Source organism: Heterodontus francisci, chromosome 25 (genome assembly GCF_036365525.1).
Source record: "Heterodontus francisci isolate sHetFra1 chromosome 25, sHetFra1.hap1, whole genome shotgun sequence".
NCBI lineage: Eukaryota > Metazoa > Chordata > Chondrichthyes > Heterodontiformes > Heterodontidae > Heterodontus > Heterodontus francisci.
The window spans coordinates 32902868-32924332 of record NC_090395.1 but is presented as its reverse complement, the minus strand read 5'-3'; the positions used below and the strand labels follow the sequence as shown (position 1 = coordinate 32924332).

At 41.2% G+C, this 21465-nt stretch overlaps 1 protein-coding gene across 3 annotated transcripts; it reads right to left on the bottom strand.

The window, feature by feature from the left end:
* Window positions 1–7437: 7437 nt before the first annotated feature.
* On the bottom strand, window positions 7438–20984 carry dclre1b (DNA cross-link repair 1B). 3 transcript variants are annotated; one of them, XM_068057652.1, is made up of 5 exons: window positions 20823–20984; window positions 18258–18473; window positions 14641–14806; window positions 12214–12396; window positions 7438–10453 (listed from the first exon to the last, which is right to left on the bottom strand). In XM_068057652.1, exons 2-5 carry the CDS (start codon window positions 18444–18446, stop codon window positions 9195–9197), a joined length of 1797 nt encoding a protein of 598 aa, XP_067913753.1. In that variant the 5' UTR covers window positions 18447–18473; window positions 20823–20984; the 3' UTR covers window positions 7438–9194. The 3 variants fall into 3 exon arrangements, with proteins under 3 accessions (XP_067913753.1, XP_067913755.1, XP_067913754.1); XM_068057654.1 differs by lacking the exon at window positions 18258–18473; XM_068057653.1 differs by lacking the exon at window positions 20823–20984 and having other exon boundaries at window positions 18245–18326.
* Between the last annotated feature and the right edge of the window lie 481 nt (window positions 20985–21465).

The following is a 21465-nucleotide window of genomic DNA, read 5'->3' as shown; positions in this document are numbered from 1 at the left end:
CACAGCAGCATGGTGCAGGACGCCATTCAAGTAGGAAGAGCAGAAAGGAATGTGGTATTGATAGGGGACAATATATTCAGTGAGGTAGATACTGTTCTCTGTAGCCGTGACTGAGAGTTCCGAAGGTTGTGTTGCCTGCCCGGTGACAGGGTCAGAGACATCTCCTTATCACTGGAGATGAACTTGGAGTCGGAGGGGAGGATCTATTTGTCGTGGTCCATGTAGGAACCAATGACATAGGTAGAACTAGGTATGATGTTCTGCTGAGAAAGTTTGAAGAGCTAGGGTCTGAATTAAAACGCAGAACCTCAAAGGTAGTCTCTGTATTGTTACCTGGGTCATGTGTCAGTTGGCATAGGGTCAAGCAAATTAAAGAATTAAATGTGTGGCTCAAAAAGTGATGTGGGAAGAAGGGGTTTTAATTCGTGGAGTATTGGCTCCAGTACTGGGGAAAGAAGGAGCTGTTAGGTTGGGATGGGCTCCACTTAAACCAGGCTGGGCTCAAGTCCTGGCAAATCGTATAACTAGGGATGGGGATAGGACTTTAAACTGAAAGTGGGGGTGAGGAGTCACTTGAAGGGAGATTTAGAAATCTAAAAAGAAAAGTTAAGGCAATAATGGGCAAATACAAACAGAGTGGGACAGAGGACAGAGAGTTTAATGGTAACAGTGCATCAGCGAATAAGCTCCATGCAAAGTGGTTGTGAAAAAAAACAGTTAAAGGCTCTTTATGTGAATGCATGAAGCATTTGTAATAATGTAGATAAACTTTTTTTATTCATTCATGGGATGTGGGCGTCGCTGGCCAGGCCAGCATTTATTGCCCATCCCTAATTGCTCTTTAAAAGGTGGTGGTGAACTAGCGGCACAAATAGAGATAAACGATTTAGATCGAATCGCCATGACAGAGACAGGGTGATAAGGTGATCAAGGTTGCAAAATAAATATTCCAGGGTACACAACATTTCAAAAAGACAGATAGAATGCAAAAAGAGGAGTAGCCCTGATAGTAAAGGATGACATAAGGATGTTAGTGAGAAAGGATCTTGGTTCAGAAGATCAGGAGGTAATATCAGTATGGGTGGAGATTATGAATAAAAAGGGTCAGAAAACACTGGTTGAAGTAGTTTATAGGCACCCTAACAGTAGTTACACTGTTGGGCAGAGAATTAAGCAAGAGATAATTGAAGCTTGGAAGAAAAGGAATAAAATAATCTTTGGGGAATTTAATCTTCACATAGACTGGATAAATCAAAGAGGCAAAGGTAATCACAGAATCACAGAATAATACAGTGCAGAAGATGCCCTTCGGCCCATCGAGTCTGCACCGATGCATTAAAACACCTGACCTGTCTGCCTAATCCCATTTGCAAGCACTCGGCCCATAGCCTTGAATGTTATGACGTGCCAAGTGCTCATCCAGGTACTTTTTAAAGGATGTGAGGCAACCTGCCTCTAACACCCTCCCAGGCAGGGCATTCCAGACCGTCACCACCCTCTGGGTAAAAAAGTTCTTCCTCAAATCCCCCTTAAACCTCCCGCCCATCTGGAAGGTCAGTTTGTAGAATGCTTTCATGACAATTTCCTGCAATATTTGGTGGAACCAACTAGGGGTAAAGCTATCTTAGATCTAGTATTGTGCAATGAGGCAGGTGTAATTGGTAATTTCATACTAAAAGATCCTCTGGGAAAGTGATCATAATGCAGTTGAAATCCATATTAAGTTTGAAAGTGACATACTCCAGTCCCAAACAAAAATCTTAAACAAAGCCAATTACATAGGTATGAGCAGAGAACTTGCTAAGGTTGATTGGGTAAACAGACTAAAAGGTGTGGTGGTAAATAAACAGGAGACATTTAAAGAAACAATTCAAAATGATCAACAAAACTACATTAAAAAATAAAAACTCAACAAGAAAGATCTATCCACGGCTTACAAGGAAAGTTAAGGATAGCATTAGATTTAAAAGAAGAGACTTACAATGTTGCAAATAGTAGTAAGCCTGAAGATTGGGAGTGTTTTAGAAACCAGCAAAGGGCAACCAAAAAGTTGAAAAAACGGAAAAAAATAGAATGAGAGTAAACTAGCCAGGTGATGCATTTTGGCAAAACGGATAGGGAGAGGCAATATAGACTAAATGATACAGTTCTAAAGAGTGTACAGGGACAGAGGGACCAGGGGGTTCATGTGCATATATCTTTAAAGCTGGCAGGACATATTGAGAGAGTAGGTAACAAAGCATATGGGATCTTGGGTTTCATAAATAGAGGTATTGAGTATAAAATCAGGGAGGTTATGCTGAACCTTTATAACACTCTGGCTAGGCCACAACTAGAGTATTGCATCCAGTTGTGGTCACAACACTTTAGGAGTGATGTGAGGGCCGTTGAGAGGGTGCAGAGGAGATTTACCAGAATGATTCCAAGGATGAGGGATTTTAGCTGCAGGGTTCAGCTGGAGAAGCTGGGGTTGCTCTCCTTGGAATAAAGGAGATTGAGGGGCGATTTGATGGAGGTGTACAAGATTCTGACAGGCTTGGACAGAGTAGACAAAGAAAAGCTGTTCCCATTAACTGATGGTACAAGGACTAGGAACACAGATTTAAGGTTTTGGGTGGATATGGGGAAGAACTTTTTTTGTGCAACGAATGCTAATGACTTGCCTATGTGGTGGAAGCAGTGATAATGAATAATTTCAAAAGGAAACTGGATGAGCAATTGAGGGAAACAAACTTACAGGGCTATGGGGATAGAGTCGGGGAATGTATCTGATTAGATTACTCTTCAGAGAGCCGGCATGGACATGATGGGTCAAATGGCCTCCTTCTCTGCCATTATGACTCTATGAAAATTAAGGGACTAAAAGCTGACAAATCCCCAGGACCCAATGGTTCAAGGTTTCTAAAAAAGGTAGGTGCAGAGATTGGGGATGAACTGGTTATGATTGGAAGTTAACAAATGGAACTTTGCTATTCAATAAAGGAGGGAGAGAGAAAATAGGAAACTACAGGCCAGCTAGCCTGACATCAGTCATCAGGAAAATGCTGGAATCTATTACTATGAAAGTCTTAACAATCCAATTACAAAATCATAGTATGATCAGACAAAGTCAACATGGTTTACGAAAGGGAAATTGTGTTTGACAAATTTATTAGTGTTTTTTGAGGATCTAACCAGTAGGGTAGTTAAAGGGAACCCAGTAGATGTAGTATACTTGGATTTCCAAAAGGCCTTCAATAAGGTGCCACATAAAAGATTAATACATAAGATAAGGGTTCATGGAGTTGGGGGCATGGTCAGCAGATTGGTTAACAGACAGGAAGCAGAGAGTAGAGATGAACTGGCATTTTCGAGTTGGCAAGGTTTAACTATTGGAGTTCTGCAAGTGCTGGGCCCTTAGTTATTTACAATCTATATTGACTCAGATAAAAAGACCAAGAGTAATCTATCCAAGTTTGCTGATGATACAAAGTTAGATGGGAATGTAAGCTCTGAGGACACAAAGAGGCTGCAAAAAGATATAGACCAATTAAGTGAGTGGACAACAAGATGATAGATGGAGTATAATGTGGGAAAGTGTGAAGTTATTCACTTTGGTAGTAAGAATAGAAAAGCGGAAGTTTTTTAAAAGGCGTGAAACCTTTAAATGTTGATGTTCAGAGACCTGAGTGTACTCGTACAAGGAACATAAAGTTAGTATGCAGGTAGAGCAAGCAATTAGAAAGGCAAATGGCAGGTTGGCCTTTATTGCAAGGGGATTGGAGTAAATAAGGATAATAGGGCTTTAGTGAGACTACACCTGGAGTGCGCAGTTTTGATTTCCATATCTAAGGAAGTATATACTTGCCTTGGAGGCGGTACAGCGAAGGTTCACTAGATTGATTCCTAGGATGAGAGGGCTGTTCAATGATGAGAAGCTGAATAAATTGGGCCTATACTTTCTGGAGTTTAGAAGAATGAGAGGTGATCTCATTGAAATATAAAAGATTCTGAAGGAGCTTGACAGGGTAGACACTGATAGGTTGTGTCCCTGGCTGGGGAATCTTGAACACAGGGGCGCAACCTCAGGATAATCGGACTGAGATGAGGAGACATTTCATCACTCAGAGGGTTGTGAATCTTTGGAACTGTCTACACCAGAGGATTGTGGATGCTCCATCAGTGAGTATATTCAAGACTGAGATTGACAGATTTTTGATCTCTCAGATAATCAAGGGATATGGAGAGCGGACAGGAAAGTGCAGATAAGGTAGATCAGCCATGATCATATTGAATGGTGGAGCAGGCTCGAGGGGCCATGTGGTCTTTGGCTCCTGTTACTTATGTTCATTGGTCATCTTTCATCCTTTTTTTTTGAAAGAAATCTAATCAAATGTGGATGAAATGATAACCCTTCAGCCAGCTTCCTGCTCCTCCTGTGCCACCTCTACCTACTGTTCACTTGTGCTGTCCTCAAACTTACTTATTAAATTTTCTAGTTATTATGCGTGTGTGCTGCTTGCCAGGGTGAGATTGAGTGATAGAATATCATGTAATTTGCAGTTAAAATATAATCAATAAATCCTCATTCCAGCATGGTGCCATCCAGCTTTCTACAAAGCAGTGGCATGAACCTGCTGCTTTTTGAAAATTTCAGTGTGAGTAATTGCATGATGAGGTAGCATAAATAATAATGGCCGAACACAAGTTGTGCAAAACCTGGGCTGGGAAAATGCTTCCTTTTCCATGTTAGATCCCAGTATCTGGAGGTCCTTCCCTCAAGAAAGCAGAAAGGATATAAATTGGTTAATGCCACTTCTATAATCATCCTCTCCCTCATGTGATGCTGTGCTTGATGATACATTAATTGAGTGGTCAATATGACATCCCAAAAGCTGTGTGTTCAGTTCTATCTGTAAGTAGAGAAAATATGCAAGTGCTGTTCATTGAAAGAATTGATAAGCAGTTGTCCTGTTCCATCTCCTATGAAAGAGGTAGTGTTGGGGAATAGTGTTGCGTAGCCTAGTAGACAACCATAAAAAGCAGAGGAATAAAAGCACAAGAGATAGGAGGGAACGGATGATCACAGTCACATTTACTAGTGTGTAAATGAGATTATAGTGAAGTACCCTACCTTGTCACGTCTGATGACTCAATTGAACATTTTGTTTTCTGGACCCTCATCTTCTGCATTGTGCCACAGACAAGCACAACCAATTACTGGTCCAATGACCAATATTAACTATTTCTAACACCTGGGTAAATGCTGCACCTAGCTCCCATTGAGTCATCCACCTAGCCAAAGCTGATTATCGGTACAGAGACAGGCTGCATTAATCACCCATGCTAGATAGGTCACAAACTCCTTCTAAAAAAAAGGTAAAGAGTCTTGCATTATTAAAGACAGAACTCCAATCAATCATTTGAACTTTTGTGTACAAGAAAAAAATGGGCAATGATTTGTTTTTCTTTAAATTCATGGATGTTTGGAGCCAAGTGTTTGTCTATCTAAGGCTGAAGAACATTGTTCACTCACTGTGAGTAACAAGAGCTATCAAGAATAAAAACAAGAAATGCTGGAAATACTCAACAGGTCTGGCAGCATCTGTGGAGAGAGAAGCAGAGTTAATGTTTCGGGTCAGTGATCCTTCTTCAGAACTAGCAAATATTAGAAATGTAAAAGGTTATCAGCAAGTAAAGCGGGGGTGGGGCAAGAGATAACAAAGGAGAAGGTGTAAATAGGACAGGGTCACAGAATAGCTGACCAGAAGGTCGTGGAGCAAAGGCAAACAATATGTTAATTGTGTGTTGAAAAACAAAGCATTAATACAGATAGGTTGTTAACGGACTGAAAATTGAACAGCCCCAATTACAAACATGAAAAAAAAACGTGCTTAAGCAAACTGAACAAACTAAGATGAAATAAAATAAAATAAACACAAAAAAAAGGAAAAAGAAAAAAATAACTAAAAATTAAAGTAAAATGGGGGGACCGTCATGCTCTGAAATTATTGAACTCAATGTTCAATTGGGTAGGCTGTAGTGTGCCTAATTGGTGAATGAGATGCTGTTCCTCTAGCTTGTGTTGATGTTCACTGGAACACTGCAGCAATCCCAGGACAGAGATGTGAGCATGAGAGCAGGCGGGAGTGTTGAAATGGCAAGCAACTGGAAGCTCGAGGTCCTGCTTGCGGACTGAGCGGAGGTGTTCCGCAAAGCGGTCACCTAATCTGCGTTTGGTCTCCCCAATGTAGGGGAGACCACATTGTGAGCAGCAAATACAGTATACTACATTGAAAAAAGTACAAGTAAATCGCTGCTTCACCTGAAAGGAGTGTTTGGGACCTGGGATAGTGAGAAGAGGTAAATGATCAGGTATTACACCTCCTGCAATTGCAGGGGAAGGTGCCATGGGAAGGGGATGAGGTGGTGGGGGTAATGGGATGTGTTTGCTGCAATATCATTAACAAAATAAGGCTTCGGATTAGCTTGTTGAGAATTATCTTAAGGTCACAAAAGTCAAAGTTGGTGAGATCTGCAAAACAAACTGAAACTGTCTGTTGCTATGTTTGTAAGCCACAACTAGTTAGTATCATCTTTATAGAAGCCATCTGTGAACTGGAGGTGCATGAAAATTATTTAGGAGTTTCGGCTGAACTTGTGAAATGTTCTCATGCTGGTATCACAAGGTGTAACGTCAAGGTTGTATTTTCACTGTACTCTTGTTTAAGTTGAATTCTTTAAATGATTGACTTACGTGGACAACAAAGATTGCCTACTGGCTATTTTTATGTCAAATGAAATTCTGAACCATGCACACTCTAATACAAGCAGGGTTTCTGGGAAAATCAGACATTTAACAAGCTTTAAGTAAACATGTAAACTAGAGGAGTGCTTTCTGTTCACTTCAATATTCAGATCCAATTTTTGGATTTTGGAATTTCCAAGAAAATTAGACGTGGGTCCCATCTACCTAATGGCCACTTGCCATTCCACCATTTCCAGATCTGAGCAGGGTTGTAGTTGTAGAAAAAAAGCAAGCACAAGGTTTGTTCTAATGTGATTTTGCTGTTGCTCAGCAGAATGGAAATTTCTAACCATCCTGTTTTAAGGGGAGGTACAGAGATTATTTTTGATATGTTAAGAGCAAACATTTAAATAGAACATAATACTATACATATAAAATTACTTCGTGGCTGCTAAGTTTTTTTTTTACTCCCTGTAGATTTGCTGTAAATTTTTCATTTCCTCCAGGACCATATGCTCACTTATTCTCCACCAATATTTCATTCTATCACTAAGGCAGCCAGTTAGATCTATATCAATAGAATTTTCATGCCAATACTCAAAGTACAAATTTTAAAAAGACTTATAGCAATGTGGCCTAGGCTAGATTTCATATTTTTAATGACATATAACATCTAAACTTAAACAGACTTAGCAGACATACTAACCCATTCATTTGTCAGTGTTTTCAACAGTATTTAAGTAAAGTTAAGGGTAGTTCTGTGAAATTTAACGTACAATTATAGATTTTTCCTTTCCCATCTGGTGTGAATTACAGGTGGCTACAGGTCTGTCACTGATAGTCATGTTAGAAACAATTTAAGGTGACAAAGTAAAGCAATCACAAAAGAATCATTTTGCACAACATTAAAGTGCATTAGTTAAAGTGCAGTTTGTGCTACAGCTTATTGGTATCAATATATTAAATATATCTAGCGACAACACTCAATTAAAATTACTGTAACAGAGTAGAACTCTTGTCTGAAGTCAGATATTTGACTGCCAGTCAAAAATGCTTGATTACCATTAGGCAACTCAATTTGCAAAGGAATACCCCGATTCTGTTGCCTGCTTTGGCAGTAACCACAGACCAGGAGACAGCACCCTATAAAACTATCACTTAGATAAAAGAATAATCATTTTTGTGCTCTCATTAAAATATTTATTGATTTAGTAGTACAGAGGCAAATCTCAAGACAGCAAATTTCCAAACTTGACTGCGTCATCTGGCAAAAAAGACGCTGGCAGAGCAAGGAAAATAACTGGAAGGTGAGTCAGACTGATCAGGTTTTGCATATCACCTATTAGCCAGCTCAAGCTCAGAGCTAAAGGTTTGGAGGTAGGATGGCTGTTCCCAGTGACGTACCAATTTACTTTGCTGTTGCTCACATCAACTGTTCAACAAGAATATAGATGTATACACAGCATCTGCTACTGAAAATCAAGTTTGAAAAATTCCTTTTGTGAGCTATCAAGCACCCATATTGGTGTTGCCTTTTTGGAGTAGATGGTAAATCGGTGCTCTTAAAATTTACCAGTTGCTATCCCTTGTCAATTTCATAATGGGCTCAGCTCTTCTATCAGTGTTGATAAAAGTTCTCCAATCAATATTTTAACCTTTCATTTCTCTAAGCTAAGCAAAGCATTTTCTGTTTTAATTCAGTAAAGCAAGTTGAGCTCTTCACTCTATAAATCAAAGAATCAGAAATTGAACAGATAAAATGTAGTTTTTATTTATCGCCGTTTAATCCAGAATGGCAAATTGCCTTCAAAGTTGTATGCTTGGGCTGGTTGGAAGAGGAAGTAAAAGCAAGATTTTTTTTTAAAATCCCTGGCCCAGCAATAATGAATGAAGCAGTTGTAGGTTTAAAATGCCATGCTGTTGCCTTTCTCCAATGCACACAAGATCAGTGTTCTAACATGCTGTGCCACAGAGGGAAAGTGCATTATCTCTAAACCACTGTCTACTTTTTCACTAAAATTAACAGAGAGAGCAAAATATACCCCTAGATAAGGTAGACATGAGGGTCGGATGTGGGGGGGTAGTGGTGGTGCAGCAGTGGGGTACTGTGCACCAAGGATGTCACATTTATCAGTGCAGTTCCACAGATGAAGAATTTGTTTTGATGACCAGGAGTCATCAAAAGGGAGTGGAAGGGGGCAAAACTTTCTTGTAAAATTTGTCAGTTTGGAAACACTGAACTTCACTGCATTTGTTGATGCATTTCAGAAATTTTAACTAGTGATTGTAACACCAACAACTACGAAAAACTATTGGAAAATATCCAGGAATTGTGAACTAGCACCATGGGCAATTGGGAATGAGAATAAATGTTCTTTTGCAAAGCCCCAAATTTCAGCAATTGCTGGTAAAACAGTATGCACTTATGTCATACCTATTGTCTTTATACTGTGGCTGTTATGACAATCTAATCCAATGTGCTTTTCACAAGTATTTTATTCCTCTTCTTAAAATATTGTTCAACAACAGCGTCAAAAGATTTCAGACTGGCATAACACCGATTCTGTCTGGCAGGTGCACAGTATTCACCAGTTAAACTCTCTTTATTTTTACAGGTCCTATCAGCAGGTGAAATGGAAACTGACCCAGATTTTTCAAATTCATGTTGTTTTCCATTCTCTTGTCTCTCAGAAATATCTGGTGACAAACAAGGCACGGTTTCTGTCAATGTTATGCTTGCATTCATAGCTGGCAGCAATGATAGTCTGGACTGCTGCAGGGCTGGTCTTCTGTTTCTAGTTGGTTGCGTTACTAAATGGTGATGTGCAGATTTGCCATCATACCACACCTCTGGCAATGATGCCTGTCTTGACTTTACTGGCAGCCCAAACAAAGGTGCCTTGGATTTCTGTTCTTTGAGCAAGGGAACTTTGATTTTTTGTTTCGATGGTACTTGCATTTTGTTAATACTTTTTTCACAAAATATATCTTTATTAATATCAGAACTCTGCTCTTCTGTACTCTGATTTTTGTCTTCATTCCAGTCTTGCCGGTCACGTTTTGGTGGTACTTGTATTTTATCAGTATTAATTTTCTCATGGAATGCCTCCTCATTACAGTCAGAACTCAACCCGTCTGTATCTAGATTGTCGGTTCCACTGCAGTCTTGCCGTGCCTTCTCTAGTGACTCAAACACTACACCCTTTGGAACATTCAGAGCGCTTAGTCTCAAATACTGGTGAAGCAACATTTTATTGCATTTTACCTTCTTCTGCATATATCTTTTTACTGTTTCTGGAACTCGGATTTGTTTCAAATCATCAATTGGACTAAGGTACTGGCAGAAGTACACCTCGCATGCCTTACTTTTCACTACAGGGATAATCGCGCAGGGTTTCAATCTGGCCACAAACTCTTGCAACTCTTGAAATGAGGAGTGATCTGAATAGGGAACCACATGTACGTCTCTGTGCCAGACCTTCATTCTGCGGCTTGTGGGGATAATGGCAATTGTAGGGCACGTCTGATTCCATTTGATCATGTTGAAGCGATTAATCTTGTTCTGCTCTACCACATGGATTCTTCCGGCCCCCACCTCTGAAGTGAAGACATTGCACAGTCCCAAGAGCTGAAACATCTGAAATCTCCGAGGACTCACCACAATCCAGGTTTTAAACGTCAGGGCCAACTCTATTAATAAGGATTCTTTGCCCAAGTTATACAGACCTGTAATTATAGGTAAAACCGTGTCTCAGATACAGTGTGCTCAAATGGTTAGAATTGAAGAATAAAGGCAAGGGGAAAGGCGGTAAAAGATAAAAGGAGGAAATGCAAAAGAAAAAGAAACTGTGTATCTATATCGCATCTTTCACATTCTCAGAATGTACCAAAGTGCTTCACAACCAGTGAAGTGCTTTTTAAGTGTAGTCACTGTTGAAATGTAGAAAAACAACAGCCATAAACAGCAATGAGACAATATTCATATAGTTTGTTTCTGGTAACACCAGATAAGTGATAACTATTGACCAGAACACCGTGTGAACCCCCAACTCTTCTTCAAATAGGGCCATGGTGTCTACCTGGTGTCTCGTCCAAAAGACCTCTGACAGTATAGCACTCCCTAAAGTTTCAGCCTAGGCTATGTGCTCAAGTCTTTGGAACAGGGCTTGAACTCATGACCTACAGAGGCAGGAGCGCTATCACTGAATCTAATAAAAATCTGTTTCCACATTGTCTAATCGAGGAAAAGATCCCCTACAACACCAATGTGATTTTTCCATTTCCCACACCAGATGTTCCAATAACATTTATTGAATGCAATTATCAATTTAGAGTCAACCAGCACTAAACTGTGGGCTGTTTTATCCTGTGGAGTGAACTAATAGCTGGGAGGAATAGTAGCCAAACTCTTAACTTTAGAACCTTGACAGATGAGTGTCCACTGCTATTCAACCACTGGAGCATCATGGCCAATCCCAATTAGGTTCTCAGGCAGATGTCCAGTTTTCCAGCAATAATTGGCTGAAGATCAGGAGCAGGAACCTTCCCACATCCAAGTATACCAAGGCCAACTATTGAATAATTAGAGAACAGAATTTTGGAGGATATATTTTTCAAGTAGTAGCTTATCTTCTCCACATGCAGTTCTTTCTAAACCTGTTAACAGATTTACTTAACTTTAATGCTGAAGAGAGCTGCCATTTGAGGCCCGAAGGCACCATTTCAGACAAGATGCCGTCATTGATGAGCTGAGTCATTGAGTGACTGGCCTATAGATGAGTATCCTTTCCTTTCTGGATACTGATCTGGAGTAGGCTTTTTACTTTCCAATTAAGTTACGATCAATTGCCATCCCTTGCTGGCACAAGCTGAGTGTGAATCACTGCCTTTACCCAAACCATAAGGGTGCAGAGCAAGCACAGAAACTAATTTCTCACAGACAGAAGATCTTAATAATTCGTCAAGTGTCTGCATCAATTTTTTTTAATCCAAGTTCTCCCATTACGACTCCTCTACTGAAGATGGTTGCCTATGCCAGGCACAATTTCACAACTGGTCTAAGCCACCGAGCACTGGGTATTCGCCTGGCAACTTTCTCAGCTGTGGACTGGCCCCCAAACAATGCCAAAATGTTTGGGCTTACATTAAGATCAATAAAGCATCCCCAGGCTGTCCACATGTAGCCCAAATTAGCAGTGTGACAGCTCAGAAAAATGGAGACCCAATATTGCAAAGTACATGACAAAAATAAGGATCTCTCCTCAGCAGACACGAAATACTGAGGATTTATTTTCAATGCATGTATGCATCCCACGTCTTCTATTTGCACACATATGCAAATCAACTGGGAACCTGACATGTGCCTTCAAGTTTCACCAACTATCCATATTCTATATTTAGTCGACACAACAATGATTCCAAAAAAAGGGCTGAATACTTTTAATCAAGACAATCAGCAGGAAACTAAAGAGTTTACGCATTCTTACCAATTACTACATTATGTTCTGGGTGAGCATTGATTATATCCTTGATCTGTTGAGTAGCTTCTTGACGAGGAGGCACCACAGACTCAGGGTCACAGTTTGTATTGTCCAGATATAGAATATTTATCCTTTTTTCTGTGTTCAGTGGCGGATGGCTAAACATGGTGGGTGTGTAACGGAAATCCGCTATAAAAATCAAACAAAAATTTCCATCAATATCCTTCCATTTCGGCTGATTTTTATCATCTCTTTGCTTTTCTATATTACTCACTTATCTTGTTTTAATTATAATATAGTTTAAAGATAATCACAAAGTACCATTAAATGAACAAATCATTGGTTGTGCTGCAGTTAAAATAATGTGTCCCATGTAGGGTGCCTTACTTCAGGAAGGATGTCAGTACAATGGGGGGGCTGCTGAAGAGAATACAGAAGTGATGCCAGGGATGAGAGGCTTTGGGTATAAGCACAGACAAGGTAAAAGCAAAGAAGGTTGAAGAGGTGATCTAATCGAGGTGTTAAAAATTGTAAGAGTCATAGGGTCATAGAAGGAGGTCATTCGGCCCATCGTGTCCATGTCAGAAGTTTTGATAAATCAGAAAAAGTTATTTCTACTGATTAATGAGCCAGTAATTAAAGATCATAAATTAAAAGGTTATCACCTAAAGAACAAAGGGAGAGACAAAGTTTTTTTTTTAATATACCCAGGATGGTTAGGCCATGTAATGCTCTACCAAAGACAGTGGTGCAAACAGAAACTATAAAACCTTTTAAATGGACATGGATCACTATAGAAAAAAGAAAAACTAAATGAAACTAGGAAACATCACAGAGATCATTTGTGAAAATATGCTATCCTATTTACCCATTGGAAGGTAAACCAACAGTGACCAATTTTCTTTTTAATATACATTTCATCTCCCTTAAATCTTTCTCATCAGACCACACTGACTCATGCTGAGGTTTTTTTGATAATTTAGTTTAATAATCTTTTAGTTGTTTGTCCAATTGGCCACTCCTCATGTCAGTCGAGGCAGTGAATTCCACGAGATTGTTAAACCATGGAGGGCATCACAGCCAACGTTCAAACACACGCACTTTCCTGCAGCGATCAGAAGTTTGGGGGTGCGGTGGGGAGGGGAGAACGAGCAGAATATCAGGTTCTCCTTTATCCAGCCCAAGGAAAAAGGAAAATTATAAGAATCCAACAGTCATGCTGGTTGAAATCAGCTACCAGAACACAGACTGGGAAATTGAGCATATGACACAGAAAGCAGTGCAGTGGCCCACTGAGTCATCAGGTGGAGCTCCTGGAATGATTTTAAACAAAGAAAAAGAATGCATTAATGAATGGGGAGACCACATTTTTAAGATAAGCTGCAGGGCATTGTAATTTACTTAGGCCAACTGCTGACATTTTTTTCCATCTGCTCGTGAATTTTATAAACAGAAAATCTGCAATCGGACACCTGAATCTTCTGCATGGGTACTTGAATCAATATTCCAGCAAGGCTGGAAAATGTGATTCAGCAGCTCCACTGGCCTAATTACTATCAAGCTGCAGTGATCTGAAAAAAAAACTCCTTGTAAGTAACTGTTTCTCTCTCCTACTTCCAGTCCTTTCTCTGTAGCACACTAGGATCATTTCCTGTCCAGCTCGCTATCTCCTTAGCTCTGCCAAGGGTGTATCTTATTTACTATTAAGGATTTATTTGACATAATGTTCAAATAACTTTTTATTTTGACACACTGAGAAGCGAAGCTAGGCAGCTTCAAGAAAATCCTTACATGGAAAGTAATATTTTCCAGCCCTGCTGGGATGAATAAAAAGACTGGAATTTTCATTATTTGTTTTAAAAAGGGTAATGGAGCAGTATCTTTGGCCAAACTCAACAAATTCCAAGCTAAAAGGGAGTGGTAATTTGGATACCTTGCTTTTACACGCCAGTAAAGGCCTTCTCACAGTTTAAATCAGTACAGTAGTAACATTTAATTCTGCAGAATGCAAAACTTACCCTATTTTTAACCTAAACAATAGCTATAGCCATTTAATTTCAAATAATTAAACTGCATTTAAAATATATAAATACTATATGTTTCCTTTTTTTCTGGAAATTTCCACTTCTCCAGCTTCTTAGTCAGATACCCTCATAAGGGGTTGGCGAACAGCTTGCTTTCAGGTTACAAAGGACATCCCCCCCACCCCCTCCCCAGCATAACTCTCCCTCCCATTTGCAAAATGTCACTGCAGCCTCTGATTAAAGCCTTCCCACTTAACATAACTCCATTTATTCCTTTTGTTACCCCAATTAGCAACAATTATCCTATATCAGCAAAATTTGTCATTCAAATGATATATATGTAAATAATTTACAATCAACTTAATGGATAATCACTACATACATTCAAAAATAAAAATATTTGCCATACCCGTGTATAGAACTGTGCCAAAATAACCATCAAAGAGAAACATAACAGAGCCAGGACAGTGATTGCTATCGATCAATGTCACAGTCATAGTCTCCTTTCCAACTTCATCAAGATTTAAGAGATGGCTCTCCCCTATCTCCAGTGGGTGGATCCATATTTCATCCACCTGATGATAAAAGTAAAAAAAAACAGCTGAGATATTGGAAACCAATTACAATCAAACTGGATTTTTCTCCACACTATAAAGCCACATCTGTAATACCAAAATGAGTTCAAAGCATCACGACAAAAGTGGTGAGATACAACCTATATAGTATTCCTCACATCAAAGCACTTTCCAGATTGGGGAATGAAATGGACTTTTAGTGGGTGGGGCTGAAAGAAGAGTTGAAAAAGAAAACTTGTTGATAGGCTTTCGAAAGCAGGGACAGGTGAGGTAAGGTCAAGGCATTTTTAGTGAGTTCCAGAAGACAGGAACATGGTGACTGAAAAAGCAGCCATCAATGGTGGAGTGAAGAGGATAGGGACAAGTAGTAGACCAGCATCAGAGCCATCAAAGGGCACAACAGTGACACAGAACTAAAGAAGATCACTAAGGGAAGATGAAAGCATTTGAAGGTGAAGATGATGATCTTGAATCAAATTAATGAGGGTACATGGAGCCATTGGAACTGAGCAAGGACTGCAGTAATGTAAGTGTGGGCTTTGAGTACAGGCAGTAGGAGCTTCTAGATGGTGGAAGCCAGGCATGAAAACATTAGAGAAGTTGACCCTCAAGGTAATACAGGCACAGTTTAGAGTCTTGCATGAACAAGGAAGAGATAGCCACAGATGGTTGAAGGTGCGGTTTGGCGGGGGTTTCCTGATAATGAAATGTAGGTGGAAAGGAAACTCAACTCCGGATCAAGCAGCAGACCCTGGTTCTGCAACAGCAGCTTAGCTCGAAGTAGCTGACAGGAATGTTGATGACGTTAAGAGCAGAGACATGTAGGAACTAAGAGCAGCTAGAAAAAATGGTTGTGGTTTGTCTACATTAAGCTGCAGAAAATTCTGAATCATCTAAGACTGAATGTCAGGCAGGCAGCAAGAAAATCGCCCAACAGCCTTGGAATTAAAAGAGATAGGACAGCGGTAAAGTTATCACCAGGAATCTTATCCTCAACTTTCAATAGAGGGGAGAACCAACGTACGGCCCTGGCCCAAGGTTGGGATAAATATAAACAAAACCAGGAAAGAGCCAGCACCACATAGGTGGACTGCCAGAGAGAGACTTTGGAGGACAGATGATTGACAGAGTCAATGCCAGCAAGCAAGATCAGGCGAGACAATCACAAAAAATATGGCTTTAATACAGCCCACACTATGTTGCGATCGGGAAGGAAAATAGATTGCAAGCTCTCAAACTTGAAATGGTAGGAGAGGTGGGCAACTAATTGTGAAGCAACAACATGTATTAGCACATTGAAAATGAAGGAACATTTGGGATGCAATGGTAATCAGAGAGGGGGAACAGGATTTAAGGTGTTTTAAGGGAGTGGCAACAGATGTTTTGAAGGAGATTGAGATGATCACAGAAAATAATAATAGGTTGATTCTGTTGGCAATTAAGGGCTGATTGGGAATGTTATGCAACAGGAACTGAGAGGGAAGGGGATCAAGGCAGATAGTGGCAATTTTCATGGACAAGATAAGTTCATTAAGAGGGAAGATGAAAGAAAACCTATGCAATAATGATGCACTAGTAGTGAGGGATTGGAGCTGAGATGGAAGGACCAGGGGATTAGTCAGAGGTAGAGACACTAGTGGATGTAGCTTTGATTTTTGACATTCAAAATGCGAAGAAAGGAAGCAGGGAAGAAACAGATAAAGGAAAGAGGCGACATTTGGTAGTGAACAATCGGAGTTTAGAAATGCTTCTAATAATCCAAGAAAATTTTGCAGTAATAGATACATTTATCCAGCAGGACAGTGCACAACAGTAAACAATGAAGGGTTCAAACATGATCTAGTAGTGGAGTACTGGGTAAGTCACAAGCCAGGTATGTTTGGGCTTAGAACCAGGTATGAACCACTGGGATCTAGTGGTTATGAGGACATTGACCAGGGAACCTAAGCAATTACAGAGATTAATAAAGTTATAAATTTAAGCAAACGTTAAGCCAGAGAAGGCATGGTTGGAATTTGAAAGGGTTGGGGGGTAGATTTTTTTTTTTAAAAGGGTACAAAATAGAAGTGGAAAGGATTTGGCTGTGAGGGGGATGGTGGGATGGGGGTGGAAATTCAAATAGCCTGAGGGAACACTATCAGTGATACAGATCTGGGGATTCTTTAATACTTGTGACATAACAAGGTCCGAGGGGTGGCCATGCATGTGGGAGGTGGAGTCAATCTGGAGAGTGAAATTGGAGGGGGGTGGGGGGCAAGAAAGTCGGTGGTGGTAGGGAAGATGAAGCTTGAAATTGCTGAGGATAAGGAGTCATTCAGTGCAGAAATTGAGGGAGGATACAGAGGAGAATATTTTAGTGAGGAAAACATCCATGAACCTTATACAAACAGATAAAGGAGAGCTGGGTACGATAATGAAATGACATGTTCATAAATGGGAAAGAACCAAAGGTCTCAGGAATATGCCAGAGCAGGATTCAGAGCTAATTTAAGATGCCTATGGCAATTTCACTGTGTTGGAATAAGAAACTGGAAAAAGCGGGAAAAAGCAGGGTTGGGGTGGAAAGCACAGGCTTTGGTAATCTGAATCTCAGCAAGACTTACAATGGAGTCTGGCAATACAGAGAAAGAAACTCACTGGAGAGAAAGAACGGTTGGGCCTAGATGAGGGGATAAGGGAGGTGAAGAAACAATAGATGAGGTGGATGGTAGGAGAGGGACACAGCAAGACAGATGTTACAATAGCCTATGGAACTGAATTAGCAGCCCAGAGATCTGAGTTTATAATACTACCAATACGCTGTGAAAACAAATTCAATAAATCTGCCCATTTGTGGGCAAGCAGCAGAAAATTAACATAAAAGTTGCTGGATAGTTGTTAAAATACAACTGATTAACTGATGTCCTTCAGGGAAGGGAACCTGTCGCCCCACCTGGTCTCAAGTGCCACACTGCATAAATGACTCTTAATGATCTCAGGATAACTAGGGATGGGCAATAAATACTGCCTTGTCACTTACATCCTGAGAACAAAGATTTTTTTTTTAAAAAGGAAAGCAAAGAAATGGGAAGCTCAGGTCTGGCGCAGCAGCCATTTTACACTGAGAGGGAACAGCATATTCTTTTTTTAAAAATGGAAAACAGGACAATGTCTGTTTCTCTTGATAACTAATATCACACAAATGTAATTGTATTAACAGGTGGCTGTGAAACCTGTGTTTTCTGAAAACGGAAATTTAACAAATGATTTAGATAATGACACAGCTGTTGATACTCTGCAGCTGAACAGCTTGCCAACATTCACGGTCAGAGTTCACAGCCATAGAACAGTGATCTGAGTGAGGTACCAAAGGGTCTGATATTCCCTGTGGGATTATATCCTGGCATGAGTTACAATCTTTAGGACAGAAGAAAAGAGAAAGAAGATTGAAATCCTCACCTCTTTGTCTCACCTGAAACTTCCAGTGCAACAACTTGGCAGTAATGGGAGAGCAGTATATAGGTCTGCTCCAGGTGGAGGACAGACCTGACGTATGATCACTGTGCAAATGGGACAGGAAGAACAAACGGACATGGCTGCACTTCCGAATCTGCCAGAAATCCACAGCAAAAGGAGTGTTTGGGATCAATGTTCCATTCATTTCTCGCTATTACCGAACAGCCAGCAACTGCATAAGATGAGACGCATTAATTCCTAACATACTATAAAAAGAACTGAATTAACTTGTAGTTAGTCTTTTACAGAGCCAGCATTTCATGTTGGATCAACACAGAGATGCAAGGTAGGAACTGACATTGACTTTTGTGTCACAGGACCATTTAGCGAGAGGGGGCTTCTGATTAACTTTGTTCCACTCCAATCTAGAAATATGCTATAACCAGATAGGAACATAAGAAATAGGAGTAGGACTAGGGCATTCAGCACTGCATTGCAATTCAATGCAATCATGGTTGATTTCTACTCATTGGGAAAGTGGGGAGAGAGGCAATCTTTGCAGCTGTCTCTGTAGGATTCAATCTAGGTATCAACATGCTGACTATGCTGTCCAATTAACCCTACAAGCATCTACATATCTATCTATTATGTATTAAAAGCACTGAGTAGGTCTCAAGATTCCATTTCAGAATGCATTGGAAAGCCTCATGTCTGGCTCAGTCTATTTAAAAAACAATGATGAATCTGTCAAGATGCATCTGCAGTACCAGTTCTGCATATAGGTGCCATTGTAAATGCCTGATTTCCAAACTAACAGGTGAGACAAAGGTGAGAATTTCAATCTTCTTTCTGTTTTTTCTGTCCTAAACATTGTAACCCGTGCCAAGATACAATCCCACAGGAAATACCAGCCCCTCTGATACCTCACTCATATAACTCTTCTACGGCTGTGAACTCTCAGTAACATTAGGCAGAAAAGTCAAGTGCCTTGGCAGTTAAAACTACAAAGCACTGGACCCTGCCTCCTGCCAAGATTGATCCTTCCTTTGGGCACACAAATGGTACCTGGCTCTCTCCCACCTTAGCAGCACATGTATTGTGCTGACAGCTGCAAAGATTGCTTCTCTTCCCACTTCCCCAAGGAGTAAAAGATCAGCCATAATTGCAGAGCAGTGCCGAATGCCCTAGTCCTGCTCCGATTTCTTATGTTATCTTGTTGTAGCATATTTCTAGAGTGGAGTGGAACAAAGTTAATCAGAAGCCCCCTCTCACTAAATGGTCCTGCAATACCAAAGTCAATGTCAGTTCCCATCTCTCCCCTATGCTCATGTTGTTGCGCTGGTTTCTATAAGCCCCCTTTATCTTACTGATCCTGTTTCCTGAGCAGCAGACTCAGTGTCCATGATAATATAGCTTCCCATTCTCTCTGTCCCTACCCTATATCCCCAACTCCAGTATATTTTTGGGGAAGCTGTTCCAATTTCAATGCACAGCCTGACCCCTGCTGCAAGTGCTGCTGGGACACCCAGGAAAATGTCAGCCCCAAACCTGGTGATGGTTTTTGCTGCGGGCGGGGTGTGGCTCATAGGCCCACTAGTCGGGTGAAGTAAGGTGGGGAAGGAGGTTGTGAGAGCTAAAAAAGAGAAGGGCAAATAAGCAGGGTTCCTGCATTATTAGTGACCCTTGCAGTAAGGTGCAGACATGCAAGTGCCAAATAAGGGCAGGCCTCGATTTGGCTGCAATGCTTTCTAGGTTCACATGCAGAAAGGCTACTTATATGCAGAGTGCTTGAGCCATACCCAATCATTGCACATGATGCATCCATAATCTGCATTCCCACCACTAGCAATTCAGTACCCAAGAATCAGAGCCCACCAGTGGGCTCACTGCACTCGTCAACAGCACCCCAACAGTGGCCAGTCTGCACTCTTCAGCTACACCCAACCAGTGGGTAATCAGTACCCACAAAACATACCCCACCTGTGGGCAATCAGCACCCACAAAACATACCCCACCTGTGGGCAATCAGCACCCACAAAACATAGCCCACCTGTGGGCACTCAGCACCCACAAAATATACCCCACCTGTGGGCACTCAGCACCCATAAAACATAGCCCACCTGTGGGCACTCAGCACCCACAAAATATACCCCGCCTGTGGGCACTCAACACCCACAAAACATACCCCACCTGTGGGCAATCAGCACCCACAAAATATAGCCCACCTGTGGGCACTAAAATATACCCCACCTGTGGGCACTCAGCACCCACAAAATATACCCCACCTGTGGGCAATCAGCACCCACAAAATATACCCCACCTGTGGGCACTAAAATATACCCCACCTGTGGGCACTCAGCACCCACAAAATATAGCCCACCTGTGGCCACTAAAACATATCCCACCTGTGGGCACTAAAATATACCCCACCTGTGGGCACTCAGCACCCATGAACTGTGTCCCGCGAGTGTGCTTTCCCCACCCATTCACCACACCACATCAATGACTCTCCACTCCAAGAGGCAACACCCTGAGGTGGGCTCAGGCATCCAGGGAGGGTGCGGGTTTGCTTTCCAATCACCTGAATTTTTGTTTTAAACCAGAGTCCTGGAAACACGGTTCCGATAAAATAAAGAGACCACCTCCTAACTTCGCGCCTCTCTTTAACTGTTGTGGAATTCTGACAGGAAACATTCCCCCATTAACCGCCGCCAAGACCGGCTGCGTGTTTACTTGATTGACACTTGTTCCGGCCACTCAGCGTGCGGCTCTGAGAGGATATGTCCAATCAGAGACCTTGGGGGCGGGACTGCAGCGGAAGGCGCGCGTTTCCTGTTTGAACACAATGTTGACAGCACTGCCCCCTATCCCGGAGGACTTGGCAATAGCCGGTACTGCACTAAGAACAAAGAACAAAGATAATTACAGCACAGGAACAGGCCCTTCGGCCCTCCAAGCCTGCGCCGATCCAGATCCTCTCTCTAAACATGTCGCCTATTTTCTAAGGTTCTGTATCTCTTTTCTTCCTGCCCATTCATGTATCTGTCTAGATACATCTTAAAAGACGCCATCGTGCCCGCATCTACCACCTCCGCTGGCAACGCGTTCCAGGCACCCACCACCCTCTGCGTAAAGAACTTTCCACGCATATCCCCCCTAAACTTTTCCCCTTTCACTTTGAACTCGTGTCCTCGAGTAATTGAATCCCCCACTCTGGGAAAAAG

Excerpts from the sequence above, each read along its gene's own strand:
- dclre1b (XM_068057652.1), bottom strand. The coding sequence starts at position 18,446 with ATGAATGGAACATTGATCCCAAACACTCCTTTTGCTGTGGATTTCTGG. Across the intron at positions 12,397-14,640 it reads TGGCACAGTTCTATACACGG|CGGATTTCCGTTACACACCC; the intron begins GTATGGCAAATA and ends TGATTTTTATAG. Across the intron at positions 10,454-12,213 it reads AGAACATAATGTAGTAATTG|GTCTGTATAACTTGGGCAAA; the intron begins GTAAGAATGCGT and ends CTATAATTACAG.